The 14770-nt window shown below is 44.0% G+C and overlaps 1 protein-coding gene across 5 annotated transcripts in view; it reads right to left on the bottom strand.

Annotated features, from left to right (window-relative positions):
* klf12b (Kruppel like factor 12b) overlaps positions 1-14770 on the bottom strand; it is a 210999-nt gene that overhangs the window by 16895 nt on the left and 179334 nt on the right. For all 5 annotated transcript variants that reach the window (XM_067986542.1, XM_067986539.1, XM_067986544.1 and 2 more), the window contains one exon: positions 2588-2745. In XM_067986542.1, coding sequence (XP_067842643.1) covers positions 2588-2745 — 158 coding nt within the window. The remainder of the gene's footprint in view (positions 1-2587; positions 2746-14770) is intronic.

Below are 14770 nucleotides of genomic sequence, written 5' to 3'. Positions count from 1 at the left end.
TTTTTACAGGCAGATAATTTCCCATTCAAATGAATCCACTTCTCAAACTAGTTCACATTTTGAGGCTTTAGGTAGACTGTGTATCTTAGGCCTTCACTAACTGTCGTTCAGTATTTAATTGCAAATCTTTTAATTTTGTGTGTATTTTTGCTTGTGTTATGGAACAGAACAGTTTTTAATGTGGACTGAAGTTGTGAGGTGGCCCGGCAATGCTCATCATTACTACATCCTGTGATAAGGCGACAGCGCCATCTGCTGTTCCTCAACTATTATCACTGTTGTGGAGATGCCGGTGATGGACTGGGGTGGACAAATGTAAGGACTTGCACAACACCAGGTTATAGTCCAACAGCTTTATTTTAAATCACAAGCTTTCGGAGCTTACCTCCTTCGTCAAGCTCCAAAAGCTTGTGATTTAAAATAAAACTGTTGGACTATAACCTGGTGTTGTGCAAGTCCTTACAATTATCACTGTTACATGTAAAACTGGGCTCTAGCCTTTAAAAGAAAAATATTTTTGTTTTATTTAGCACCTTAAAGCATCTCTTAAACACCTCAAAGCACTTCACCTACAATTTTGAAGTGCAGTGACTATTGTCACATAGGCAAATGTGGAAACCATTTTGTGCAATGCAAGATTCCACAACAACAATGTGCATGACCAGCTTTTTTTTTTGAGTAGGGAGTGGATTGTTGGTTGAAGGACGAATTGTGATGGACCCTAGGACCCATCCGCTTTCAATTTATAACACATTCTATATTTCAATTTTTTTATGTGAACTTATAGTTTGGCCGAGGCACTAGAAAGTTTACAGTGAAAGCCATGCTGATGTGATGAAAGCTTCCTTTGCCTTAGCTTGACAACAGCAATACACACCCCTGGAAGTACTGCATATTACAGACACATTTAAATTGGCTTGGTAAAAAGAAGTGATTTGATTTCTTGGTCCTGAGGCAGATACTAAGCATACACTGGGACCCAAATTTAATTAAGTCAAATCTTGTTTTGTTGTGTAGCAGTGCTGGTTGAAGTTGTTTATATCTGGGAGCTAGGTGGCACACTGGGTTAGACACTGGCCTTTCACCACAGGGACCTGGATTTAATTCTAGCCCAGATTGATGAGGTGAATTTCTCCTCCATCAGCTGGTTATAAAGGTCCTTTGTGAAATGAGTTTGAGTGGTCTCAATAGCACATTGGGCAGACTAGAGAGAACTTTACTGTGCTAGTTTCTCTCTCCTTGGATGCTGCCTGACCTGCTGTGTGTTCCCAGTGTTTTCTGCCTTTTTAAAATAGAAAATAAGTTGTTTATACCTCTGGATTTCATTTCTCTCTAGCCTGCCACAGCAGGAAATCAATCAAAGTGGTTCCGTTCATGTTGGAACTAATGCTATTTTTATATTTGTTTCTGTTGGCTTGGGCATCAAAGAAAGGAAGGTCATGTCACCAGGCTGATACCCCATGTTCTTTAACCTCCAACTTACTGTGCCACCATATATTTCAGGGATTTATAGGACTCTGTGGGGTCATTTCTCATATAAAGTCTTTCATTACCCACCCATGTTGAAAAGAAACTGAGGGGAATGGTTGAGGTTCAGAACTTCTATTGTTTTGGAACAGATGGTATCAAGCAGTGTTTATGTTTATGCTAATTTGTTCTTGCTACTGTATAATTTTACTTCTTGCAATAAATTCAATTCGGTTTTAGTCAGAGTTATAAGGCCTTTTTGGCAGCTTGTTGATTTCCATTGTTTCAAAAGGATCTGGAGGTTTGGTGTGGAGGCCGTACAATTTCTGCTGTATAGCCCAAAGATAGAAAGGTCCACTCTCCACTGGTAGCACACAATTTCCTGTACAAGCACATAGTCAAGTTTCGGTTCATAGGAATTGCAGATTTGCCTATGGAAGTTGACTTTTTTTGTGTAGAGCATGAATTAAAATATATTAGGAACAATCCTGAACCATAACAGAAGTATTGGTTAGGATCCAAGCAGGACTCTGTGCTCTTCTTTGGCCTAGTCCTTGAATGTTTTTTTGCCTCCCATCTTTCCTGGCAACTCCCATGTTTGAATCTCTCCAATCAGGTCTCCACCTCTGCCACACCTTTGTCACCTCTAGATTCAATTATTCCAGTGCCATTCTTTCTGGCTTCCCATCTTCCGTCCTCTATAAATTGCAACTTGTCCAAAATGTAACGTGTCCCAGTAGTTCGTTACCCCCTAGCCCATATTAAATTTTAAATCTTCATCTTCAAATCCCTCCCCGGCCTTATCTCACCCCTTCCTTACAATCTCCTCCAGCCTTACATTCCCTCTTGTACCTTTGGGTCCTCTTATTCTGATCTTTTGTGCGTTTTACCTGCCCCTTTTGCCCCACACAGCTGAAGCCACTTCAACTCTACGCTCTGGACCTCCCCCCACCCCAAACCTTTCCATTTCTCTCTCTGCCTGTAAAACCCATCTTTTCAACAAACCTTTTGGTCATCTATCCTAATCTCTCACTCCACGACTTGGTGCCTATTTTTTTTCCATTTGTAACACTTCTATGTGCGAGGTTTTGTATCAGTGTAAGCTGTTGTAGCTTCCTACCTGTATGCGTCCTCCTATGTGCTTTCAAATGAGAGCTTTTTGTGTACACTTTATTGCAGCCCTCAAAATCACATCTGTGTATGCGTCGTTTCTTCGAGTCAGGGGACTCAGATCTCCTTTGCCGTCTTGTGCCCTCAATACTGAAAGGTGAATCCGAACTGGAAAAAAAGGACACAATGACTGTATAATAAATTGGAACTAATTGTTACGTTGGGTAAATTATCTCGTGAATATGGTGACAGATCAACATAATATGATAAATATCAAAGAAATAAGATTTCTAGCCAGAGATCCTGCCAATAACGTATGAAAAGTTGTGTTTCAGGTTAAAGCAAATATTAAATTTACTTTTTCCAAAGTTCTTTCAGTTTAATTAAAGTGACGAGATAATTTATATATGCATTCAGTTTTCTTGTTTTATTTTCTGTGCCTCTTTCTTTTTCTCCTTTATTCTTTTAACCAGCCATGTTAATAGACTCTGCACCACTCCAACATACATGGCACTCATTTGTACCTTGCAATTGGGGTTCTACAACAGTGTGGGATTTCCATATTTAAGCAGCCGTATGCCCGAAACAAGTGAGCGTGCTGCTCACCCATTTACAGCCTACCTGATGCAGTTTTTGGCCGTCAATGGGATGGCCAAGTTGTCCTCCTCTTTCCCCCCCCCCCCCCCCCCCCAACCCCCGATTTCCAATTCAGGTGAGAAACAGGCGACCAGCAGTTGAAAATCACCCCCCATGTGTGTATCACACGATTTTCATGCTCAATATGGTAATATGATGATGTGCCAACACCTTCCTATACTTCCAATTGGCAGGCAATGACCATCTCCAACAAGAGAGACTCTAACCACCTCCCCTTGACATTTAACGGCATTATCATCGCCGAATCCCCCACCATCAACATCCTGGGGGTCACCATTGACCAGAAACTTAACTGGACCAGCCATATAAATACTGTGGCTACAACAGCAGGTCAGAGGCTGGGTATTCTGCGACGATTAACTCACCTCCTGATTCCCCAAAGGCTTTCCACCATCTACAAGGCACAAGTCAGGAGTGTGATGGAATACTCTCCACTTGCCTGGATGAGTGCAGCTCCAACAACACTCAAGAAGCTCGACACCATCCAGGACAAAAGCAGCCGCTTGATTGGCACCCTATCCACCACCCTAAACATTCACTCCCTTCACCACTGGTGCACAGTGTGTACCATCCACAGGATGCACTGCAGCAACTCGCCAAGGCTTCTTCGACAGCACCTCCCAAACCCGCGACCTCTACCACCTAGAAGGACAAGAGCAGCAGGCACATGGGATCAACACCACCTGCATTTTCCCCTCCAAGTCACACATCATGCCGACTTGGAAATATATCGCCGTTCCTTCAACGTCGCTGGGTCAAAATCCTGGAACTCCCTTCCTAACAGCACTGTGGCCAAACCTTCACCACACGGACTGCAGCGGTTCAAGAAGGCGGCTCACCACCACCTTCTCAAGGGCAATTAGGGGTGGGCAATAAACGCTGGCCTCGCCAGCGACGCCCACATCCCATGAACGAATAGAAAAAAAAAGGAAACTAATTGCAAGGGCCTGATAGCATCTCACAAATATATTGAGTGTGATCGTCTAGTACAGACTGTAGATGTGATTCACATGTTGTGTACTTAAAAAGGAAATAATTTCAACAAAGCATTTTGTTGTAACTTAAGCAGGAGTGTGAGAGAGGTGTTAGATTCCCTCCAGAAGTATTGAAGTTTGGAAGCTACTTGGGTTTTATTGAGATCTCTGAGTTGCTGAGGGGAAAAGATAATTCTGGCACTAAAGAAGAAACCAATGAGGAGAATTTCCTCCACGCTTGTCCTACTCCACCCTGTAACTTCAGTGGAAACTCCGTCAATGCTGGGGTTTCTGCCAAACTTCTGCCAAAGTAATGGCAGCAGAACAGGAGGAGCCCTGAGGTAATTCCCAGCACAGGTTTCTTGGAATTTCCCACTGAGCCATTGAGGGAGCCCAAGGAATCCTGCTTCTGGTATTTTGCCAACAATGGATCACCAAGGTAGTGACTCTCCATTTTTTTTTCAACTTAACCATCTCAAATCGATTGGGACTGAAGCTCCTGCTGATTTGGAATAGAACATAAGAAATAGGAGCAGGAGTGGGCTGTACGGCCTCTCGAGCCTGCCCCGCCATTCAATCAGATCATGGCTGATCTTCAACTCCACTTTCCTGCCCGATCCCCATATCCCTTATTCCCCGAGAGTCCAAAAATCTATCTATCTCAGCCTCGAATATACTCGACGACCAGTGTCCACAGCCCTCTGGGGTAGAGGATTCCAAAGATTCACAACCCTCTGATTGAAGAAATTCCTCCTCATCTCAGTCTTAAATGACCAACCCCTTATCCTGCGAGGACGACCCTTCATCCTGGTGTTATAACTTCACGTTCACCACGAAGGCCTAAATTCACTGCCTGTGCCTCTCAGCAACTACCTGAAAGACATGAATCTTTAGTCACCAGTCTTCTGATTGGGTCATAACTCAAATTCACGGACCACTGTGTTAACCATAAGACCACGTGGCCTAACAGAATTTATAATAGCAGCTTTACTGAGTCACAAAAAAAGGCATGGAAAGAAAAAACAGTCCTGCCACAAGTTTTCTTGTTAGTTCATGATTAACCAATTTTAGAAACTGTACTACTAAATCATATAATGTCCTCAAATGTGCACAGTTGTATTTACTGTTTGAATAATGTGCATCCAAAAATAACACACAATTACCATGAGAACTGCCAGTAACTAATTGCGAAAGAAAAATATTGACGATTAGATTTTGATTAATTGCTGTCAAACGAGTACTGATCTTGTTCTATACAGGACTGATGAAATATTGCAATTCTGAGTATTTTATTATCTGTGCACTGACACAACAGATATTTGGTTGTAAAATGTAGTCTGAATGACCTGGGTTCATTCAGCAAAATATTAAATTACTGTACAAAACCCTGAACGCTGTGGTGCTTGATGTATCCGAATAGTCAAACATATTCCACTGCAAAAATCATCCACTGATCTAGCCCTGGATTTAAATCTTGACAGATAGAAAGATGTTTGCACCAATGATGTGATTGAAAGGCCCATTCTCAATCAATTATTCTGCTGTTAACTTCAGTTGCAACAGATGAGCAATTGTACCTGCACATTTGTTTATAAGCCCTGATTATGACTATCGGGGTAAATTTTGAGCGATTCCGCTACCGTCACAGAGTAACACTCAATGGGAGCATGAATTGGACAGCGAGGGCTCTGTATACCCTGACTCATGGCGCTCCCCATTTTCTACTGTGGAAAATCAGGAAAATAAAGAGATAACTCTTGCAATACTGTGGCAGGAGTGGAATTTTGCAAAATTTATTTCTTTATTTTCCAATTATAGATTGACCCTGAGAAGGCCAATGCAGGCCACAGGGAATTATTGTGGCCATCGATGACAGCAGTTTAGATTGCTGCACCAGCTCTGTTGCCAATAGGGCCCCAAGGACTTTGATGTATGGGGCATTTACAATAGGCCATAATTTGCGATAGCAGGGCATTTAATGGCTTCTGCTGTTAGAGTTGCCCTTGCATGTTTATGTCTTGAAATTATTTGCAGGGCAAGTTGCTGGAAGTGCGAGCTGATAACGTCACAGCGAGGGAAACAGGGCATCTGGGACCTGGGGGCATGCAACTGGGTATCTCCTTAACCAATCAGATTGAAAGATTGTGAAATTAACAGCGCAAGAACTGTAAAGGAAGTGTAAATTAGAGTGGGTGAATTCAATGTCAAATCAGGTACAGAAAGAGAAATAAAGAGAGGGAAAGAAAGATTGGATTAAGAGGGAGGAAAAAGAAGACAGAAAGGAAAAGTAAAAAAACAATTAAAAACTTAAAATTTTACATTTTTAAAATCTCCAACAACAATTAAAACTTTAACGAATGAGATTCCACACTTGTATAGTTAATTTTCAGTGCCAGTGAGGTTGATTGGCAGTAATTAACAATTAGCACATTGTTAAAAGGGTATTTCGATTGGAATGGACAAGACTTAACTTGCTGTGGTGAGTTTAGTTTGTATCTACCACGCAAATACAGCAACTTCTCGCCATTCAATGTATTTCAATGGTGAGCAAATGTAAGAAATCTTACAACACCAGGTTATAGTCCAACAGTTTTATTTGAAAATCACAAGCTTTCGGAGCTTACCTCCTTCGTCAGGTGAGTGAGGTTCTAAAATCGCATAGCATTTCAAATAAAACTGTTGGACTATAACCTGGTGTTGTAAGATTGCTTACATTTGTCCACCCCAGTCCATCACCGGCATCTCCACATCATGGTTTCAATGGTGAGACAGACAACGAGATGCTGTTTTCGCAAAGCTAACGGCAGAGTGGTGCAATTCGGACAGCAACTTTTGGATATATGAGTTTAACCATGCATCTGCCCCTCGACTGAAGTTGCTGTACTATTTATGCATAAATAACATCGAGCGCCATTAGCCTCGCCGTTATTTTGACAGCAAAATCTGGGCCATTATATTACCACACTGCCATCAGCAGCAGCAGCCCCAATCTTGGCAGCAGTGCTGATTCGTAAATGAGGTAGTGCTGCTAATGAAATTGGGGCTGCTGTTGATAACAACTTGCATTTATATAGTGCCTTTAATGTAGTAAAACATACCAAGATGCTTCACAAGAGCGTTATCAAACAAAATTTGACACTGAGTCACATAAGAAAAAGGAGCAGGAGTAGGCCATATGGCCCCTCGAGCCTGCTCCGCCATTTAATAAGACCATGGCTGATCTTCTACCTCAACTCCACTTTCCTGCCTGATCCCCATATCCCTTGATTCCCTTGGAGTCCAAAAATCTATCAATCCCAGCCTTGAATATACTCAATGACTGAGCATCCACAGCCCTCTGGGGTAGAGAATTCCAAAGATTCACAACCCTCTGAGTGAAGAAGTTCCTCCTTATCTCAGTCTTAAAAGGCCGATCCCTTATCCTGAGACTATGCCCCTTAGTTCTAGACTCTCCAGCCAGGGGGAACATCCTCTCAGCATCTATCCTGTCAAACTGTCTCAGAATCTTCTGTTTCAATGAGATCACCTCTCATTCTTCGAAACTCCAGAGAGTATAGGCCCATTCTACTCAACCTCTCCTCATAGGACAACCCTCATCCCAGGAATTAATCTAGTGAACCTTCGCTATCCTGCCTCTAAGGCAAGTATAGCGTTCCTTAGATAAGGAGACCAAAACTGTAGACAGTACTCAAGGTGGGTCTCACTAGGGCCCGATACAATTGTAGCAAGACTTCCTTAATCTTGTACTCCAACCCCCTTGCAATAAAGGCTAACATACCATTTGCCTTCCTAATTGCTTGCTGTACCTGTATGGCGACTTTCTGTGTTTCGTGTACAAGGACGCCCAAGTCTCTCTGAACACCAACATTTAAAAGTTTCTCACCATTTAAAAAATATTCTGTTTTTCTATTCTTCCTATCAAAGTGAATAACCTCACATTTCCCCACATTATACTCCATCTGCCAACTTCTTGCCCACTCACCTAACCTGTCTATATCCCTTTGCAGACTCATTGGGGTCGATTTTGCAATGGCGGTGGGTTGGCGGGGGCCTGGGGGAGGGATGCGAAGGTGCGCGTGGCAAACCCGCATGAACAAAACTTACCGTTTCCGACACGATCGCGTGTTGATTGCTGATGGTTAACATCGTCTCCGGGTTTCGCGCCCGGCAACCAGCCTGATTGACAGGCTGACTGCTGTCAGGAGCTGCAACACGAGGTGGGGGGGTCGAGAACAAGAGCGAGCGAGCGAGATGCATCCGGCACTGGAATGGAAGATCGTGGGGGTGGGGGAGAGTGGAAGATCGTGGGGGAGGGAAGAGTGGAAGATCGTGGTGGTGGGGGGGGAGTGTGGAAGATCGTGGGTGGGGGGAGTGTGGAAGATCGTGGGGGGTGGGGAGTGTGGAAGATCGTGGGGGGGGGAATGTGGAAGATCGTGGGGGGGGGAGGAGTGTGGAAGATCATGGGGGTGGGGGAGAGTGGAAGATCGTGGGGGGGGAGGAGTGTGGAAGATCGTGGGGGTGGGGGAGAGTGGAAGATCGTGGGGGCGGGGGGGGGGGGGGGAGAGTGGAAGATCGTGGGGGGGGGGGGGGGAGTGTGGAAGATCGTGGGGGGGGGGGGAGTGTGGAAGATCGTGGGGGGGGGAATGTGGAAGATCGTGGGGGGGGGAGGAGTGTGGAAGATCATGGGGGCGGGGGGAGAGTGGAAGATCGTGGGGGGGGGAATGTGGAAGATCGTGGGGGGGGAGAGTGGAAGATCGTGGGGGGTGGGAGGAGTGTGGAAGATTGTGGGGGGGGGAATGTGGAAGATCGTGGGGGGGGGGGGGAGTGTGGAAGATCGTGGGGGGGGGAGAGTGGAAGATCGTGGGGGGGGGAGAGTGGAAGATCGTGGGGGGGGAGTGTGGAAGATCGTGGGGGGGGGAGAGTGGAAGATCGTGGGGGGGGGGAGAGTGGAAGATCGTGGGGGGGGGAGAGTGGAAGATCGTGGGGGGGGAGTGTGGAAGATCGTGGGGGGTGGGGAGTGTGGAAGATCGTGGGGGAGGGAAGAGTGGAAGATCGTGGTGGTGGGGGGGAGTGTGGAAGATCGTGGTGGGGGGAGAGTGGAAGATCGTGGTGGGGGGAGGGGGAAAATCGGGGGTGAAGAGGGGGACGTCGGGAGGACATTGGACATCGGAGCAGGATGCAAAGGTAGGTTCATTTTGTGTTTTCACTTCCGTCTTTGGTTTTTAATTTAATTTATTTAGTTTCTTTTCCCTGATCTGGCCCTTCAGGCGTGAATCAGAAGCGGTGGGCAAGCCGCCCAGGTAAGTTTAAAAATCGTTACAAGCACTTACTCTGTCACAGGTAAAGGCCTTATGTATCTCAATGAGGTACATTTGGCTCTTTAACTGTCAGCCGGCGGGACTTCCGATTTTGGGTCGCCCGTGCGCACACCTGGGAAACTCGGGAGTCTGGGGGTTGGAGCTGGCTTCCAAACCCGAACGGGATTTTCACGATTTTCAGCGCCCCCAATGCACCCGCAATTGCCCCCTAAAATTGAGCCCATTGTGTCCTTCTCACAGCTTACTTTCCCACCTAGCTTTGTATCGTCAGCAAATTTGGATACATTACATTCAGTCCCTTCATCTCAATCGTTAATAAAGATTGTAAATAGCTGAGGCCCAAGCACTGATCCTTGCGGCACCCCACTAGTTACAGCCTGCCAACCCGAAAATGACCCGTTTAATCCTACTTTCTGTTTTCTGTCCATTAACCAATCCTTTATCCATGCTAATATATTACTCCCAACTCCATGGGCCCTTGTCTTGTGTAATAGCCTTTTATGTGGCATTTTATCGAAGATATTAGGATAGGTGACTAAAAGCTTGGTCACAGAGGTAGGTTTTAAGGAGCATAGAGGGAGAGGTTTAGGGAGGGAATTCCAGAACTTAGGGCCTAGGCAGCCACAGTGAATGCAACATACATTGAAGTCTTTGGGTAAACGGGACTGGAAAAACAAACGTGATACCTGCTCAACAATGAGGGCTGCCAAAGATAAGATTCACATGATGGATGGCAGGCTCCATTGTGAATCGCTTCTGAAAATATTTTTGTATTTTATCTTTTCGCAATTTTTTTTTTAGCTAGGCGGAGTATTGTGAATCTAAAACGTGATTCCGTTGACTGCCTCTGTAAAGAGTCTTGTTTTATTTGTGACATAGAGTCAAAGATACAATGCCGTCTGACATCACTGCCAATTAATTGTAATAGAAATATTCTCAAATATGGATGCGTGCGAATTAGAATCATAGATAGAATCATAGAATGATTCAGAAGGAGGCTATTCAGCCCATCATTCCTGTACTGGCTCTTTGAAAGAGCTATCCAATTAGTCCCACTCCCTTGCCCTTTCCCCATAGCCCTGCAAAATTTTTCCCCTTAAAATATTTATCCAATTCCCTTTTGAAAGTTACTATTGAATCTGCTTCCACCACCCTTTCAGGCAATGCATTCTCGCTGTACAATTTTTTTCTCTCATGTATCTTTGGTTCTTTTGCCAATCACCTTAAATCTGTGTCCTCTGGTTACCGGCCCCTCTGCCACTGGAAACAGTTTCTCCTTATTTAATCTATCAAAACCCTTTGTGATTTTGAACACCTATTAAATCTCCCCTTAACCTTCTCTGCTCTAAGGAGAACAACCCCAGCTTCTCCAGTCCACGTAACTGGCAAATGTTTTTGGTATCTCTAATAACTGAGCCGTAAAAAAGATGTTGTATATAGTGACACCACAAGTCCCGGCCAGAATGGAGATGATTGGATAACTCCCCCGTCAATCACCCCTAGAGACTGCACTGCTGTAAGTAACTGGGATTGATTTTACGCACATAACTTGTATTATTTAACTATCTTCCACTCATTCATTTTGCTGAAGAAATAATCCTGCTGTACTCGGGAGATTCTGTTTGCTGTAGTTTCGGTCATGCGTTCGGAGGCTCTGTAAATTAAAACCACAAGTCCCGCCCCGCCTTCAACTTATTGCCTGATACAGTGATGTCAAATTCACTCCGAAAAAAGTAAGCTTTGTTGTACGAAAGCAGGCCGAATGTACATTGTTTACAACATTTAGCGCTTCCAGGGTAATGCAGATGGTCAATGTCAGTGCTCATCAACAAGCAATGCGAGCATTTCCCATACTGTGTCTTTGATCCGGTATGTTTGACAATTTTCTATCTAGGGGCCAGGAGATGAGGGAATGTATCCTACAATGTTCAGGCTAGAAATACAGCCACCTCTAGCAGTGCATGGAAAAAGTGATTCATCTATTGAGTAAATAAGATTTGAAGACTGAATATGGCCTGAATACTTGCCAATTGGTCATTTGGATAGATCCTGTCGTATCTGATCATGTCAAATTTTAGATGCTGTTGTCCATTTCTCAGTGTTCTTGATTCATCTGTTTATGTCTACAACATGGTAAATTTTCAATTGCCTTTGTGGATTAGCTGCCTGTTATAGAAACTTTCCCACTTCTATTGGTTTCATTTTGCTTCTGTGTAAATTTTATTCTTTAACAAATCTGATTTTGGCTTTAGTCGTCTGACAGCATGGTCCTCTTACACCGATCAAGGAGATTAGGAGCATGATTTCCGATGGATAACCAAGCAGTACAGGATATGTTTAACCCTGAAGCTCGTTACTCCTCTTCACCACATAGTTTAAATTTTAAGTTCTGTTTGAATTGGGACGCGGGATGCCTATGGAAACTGTGATTCTCCGAGAAAGAAAAAACGCAAGAACTTGCATTTATATAGCACCTTCCACGACCTCAGGACGTCCCAAAGCGCTTTACAGCCAATGAAGTACTTTTTAAAGAGTAGTCACTGTTGTAATGTAGGAAACGTGGCGGCCAACTCGCACACAGCAAGCTCCCACAAACAGCAATGTGATAATGACCAGAGAATCTGTTTGAGATGTTGATTGAAAGATAGAGATGCTGGTGTGTCATTCACCAGTGCAAAATGCAAAGGCTTTTCTCATTCTAGGTTTGTTTATGTGGCATTTCCATTTCCAAACACAAGATGGTGCAAGTGGAATACATTGCTTTTCATTCAACAAAGTCGAGTCTCCGGCTGATGGAAACTTTGAATACGAGAACTAATATAATTTTTGATAAGGACATACGGTATTTGTAAAATTATGCCTAGAGGATGTATTTAGTAAAAAATGAAAGTTGTAATGGTGAATCTATATAAAACCTCAGTAAGAACACAGTTGGAGTACCGTGTGCAGTTTTGGACTCCACACTATAGGAAGGGTGCTGAGACAATAGAGTGGGGACAGCACAGAATCACAAGGATGCTGCCTGGTATGAGGAAATACAAATACAAAGAAAGACATGAAAATCTGCGGCTGTTTTTTGTTAGAACAGAAGAGATTACAGGGTGATTGAATGAGGTGTTTAAAATTATGAAGGAATGGAACAAGATAGACAGAATCGGAAGTTTCCAGTGGCTGATGGGTCTAGAATGAGGGGACATAGATATACGATTAAATGGAAGAGATTTAGAACAGAGAGCAGGAATCATTTTTTTTTATACAAACGGTTGTGAGGCTGTGGAATGCAGTACCAGGGTTAGTGATTGAAGCAGAGACCATGTCGGCATTTGAGAATACGTTAAGTGGCTGTAGGAAAGGGAGATAAAGGGATATGGAAACAGGGTGGACACGTAGAATTAGGAGTACAGTTCGTGTGGAGGAGAATTACCAACAGGGACTGGTTGGGCCAAGTGGCTCGTTTCTATGTTGTAATTCCTGTGTTGTCTGGAGGTGTTTAATTTAATCATTTTTAAAAAAATTCCTGTTAATTATGTTGGAAAATCTCTTTCTCAAAACCAAGAAGCTGCTATTATTTCTTTTTTTAAACCAATTATTATCTATGGAACAAAGTACTTTCTTCACTTCTATCATTCCTTTCTATTAATTCTCCTAAATTCTTATTTATTTCCTTCTACAATTTTGCTTCCTACCTTTTTATTCTCCTTCAATTTGCCCCTTTGCTCTTAAGGTGCTGATTCATATTGAGGTACGGTTCTATCGGTGCCAACAGATCACTGATACTTTGCCAAGTGGCTGTTCTTCATATGTGAGCCTACACAATTCACTATTTGACAATCACATCAAACCTGACCCTGTCCGTGCTTTTTTTTTATTCGTTCATGGGATGTGGGCGTCGCTGGCAAGGCCAGCATTTATAGCCCATCCCTAGTTGCCCTTGAGAAGGTGGTGGTGAGCCGCCTTCTTGAACCGCTGTAGTCCATATGGTGAAGGTTCTCCCACAGTGCTGTAAGGAAGGAAGTTCCAGGATTTTGACCAAGCGACGATGAAGGAACGGTGATATATTTCTAAGTTAGGATAGTGTGTGACTTGGAGGGGAACGTGCAAGTGGTGTTGTTCCCATGTGCCTGCTGCCCTTGTCCTTTTAGGTGGTAGAGGTCGTGGGTCTGGGAGGTGCTGTCGAAGAAGCCTTGGGGAGTTGCTGCAGTGCATCCTGTGGATGGTACACACTGCAGCCAAGGTGCGCCGGTGGTGAAGGGAGTGAATGTTTAGGGTAGTGGATGGGGTGGCAATCAAGCGGGCTGCTTTGTCCTGGATGGTGTTGAGCTTCTTGAGTGTTGTTGGAGCTGCACTCATCCAGGCAAGTGGAGAGTATTCCATCACACTCCTGACTTGTGCCTTGTAGATGATGGAAAGGATTTGGGGAGTCAGGAGGCGAGCCACTCGCTGCAGAATACCCAGCCTCTGATCTGCTCTTGTAGCCACAGTATTTATGTGGCTGGTCCAGTTAAGTTTCTGGTCAATGGTGACCCCCAGGATGTTGATGGTGGGGGATTCGGTGATGGTAATGCCATTGAATGTCAAGGGGAGGTTGTTAGACTCTCTCTAATTGGAGATGGTCATTGCCTGGCACTTGTCTGGCGCGAATATTACTTGCCACTTATCAGCCCAAGCCTGGATGTTGTCCAGGTCTTGCTGCAGGTGGGCACGGACTGCTTCATTATCTGAGAGGTTGTGCAAGTGCTCTATTTCCGGGGGTAGTTGTACAGTATTCAATTATTTTCTAATTCTTTCTTTCTTCTGTTTAGCGCTTTCTTCACTGATAGCTACTTCCCATCATATCTCTCCACCCCTAAACCCCCAAGTTGATCCAGCAGGGTGTGCAGGAGAAGTTGCTTTGTTTGGAGACTGGACTTTTTTGCATGCTGAAAGGGAGAGAAAATGACGGCCTCGAAGTTAGGGATAAGGGCAGAGGCCTAGCTGATGGTATCAAATCGGAACATTTTAGTTTTAACTTTTTTAAGGAAATGATAAGCCAAGTGGATAATGGAAAACCATGTGACATGGTCTTGAGGGGCAGAATATTTTCTAGGATTAAAGGGGAGCAATGTTTAAGAATGTGGAGACAATCACTGAAATAAAGCAAGCAAATAATGCAAATACACAGTCCGTCAATCAGTACCTTAAAGGGAAAGGTAGGTTGCTGTTTCAGACTCAACCCATTATTAGAACCAAGTTCTGATCAAAAGT

Source organism: Heptranchias perlo, chromosome 6 (genome assembly GCF_035084215.1).
Source record: "Heptranchias perlo isolate sHepPer1 chromosome 6, sHepPer1.hap1, whole genome shotgun sequence".
Classification (NCBI taxonomy): Eukaryota; Metazoa; Chordata; class Chondrichthyes; order Hexanchiformes; family Hexanchidae; genus Heptranchias; species Heptranchias perlo.
This window is presented reverse-complemented; position numbering and strand designations above follow the sequence as displayed.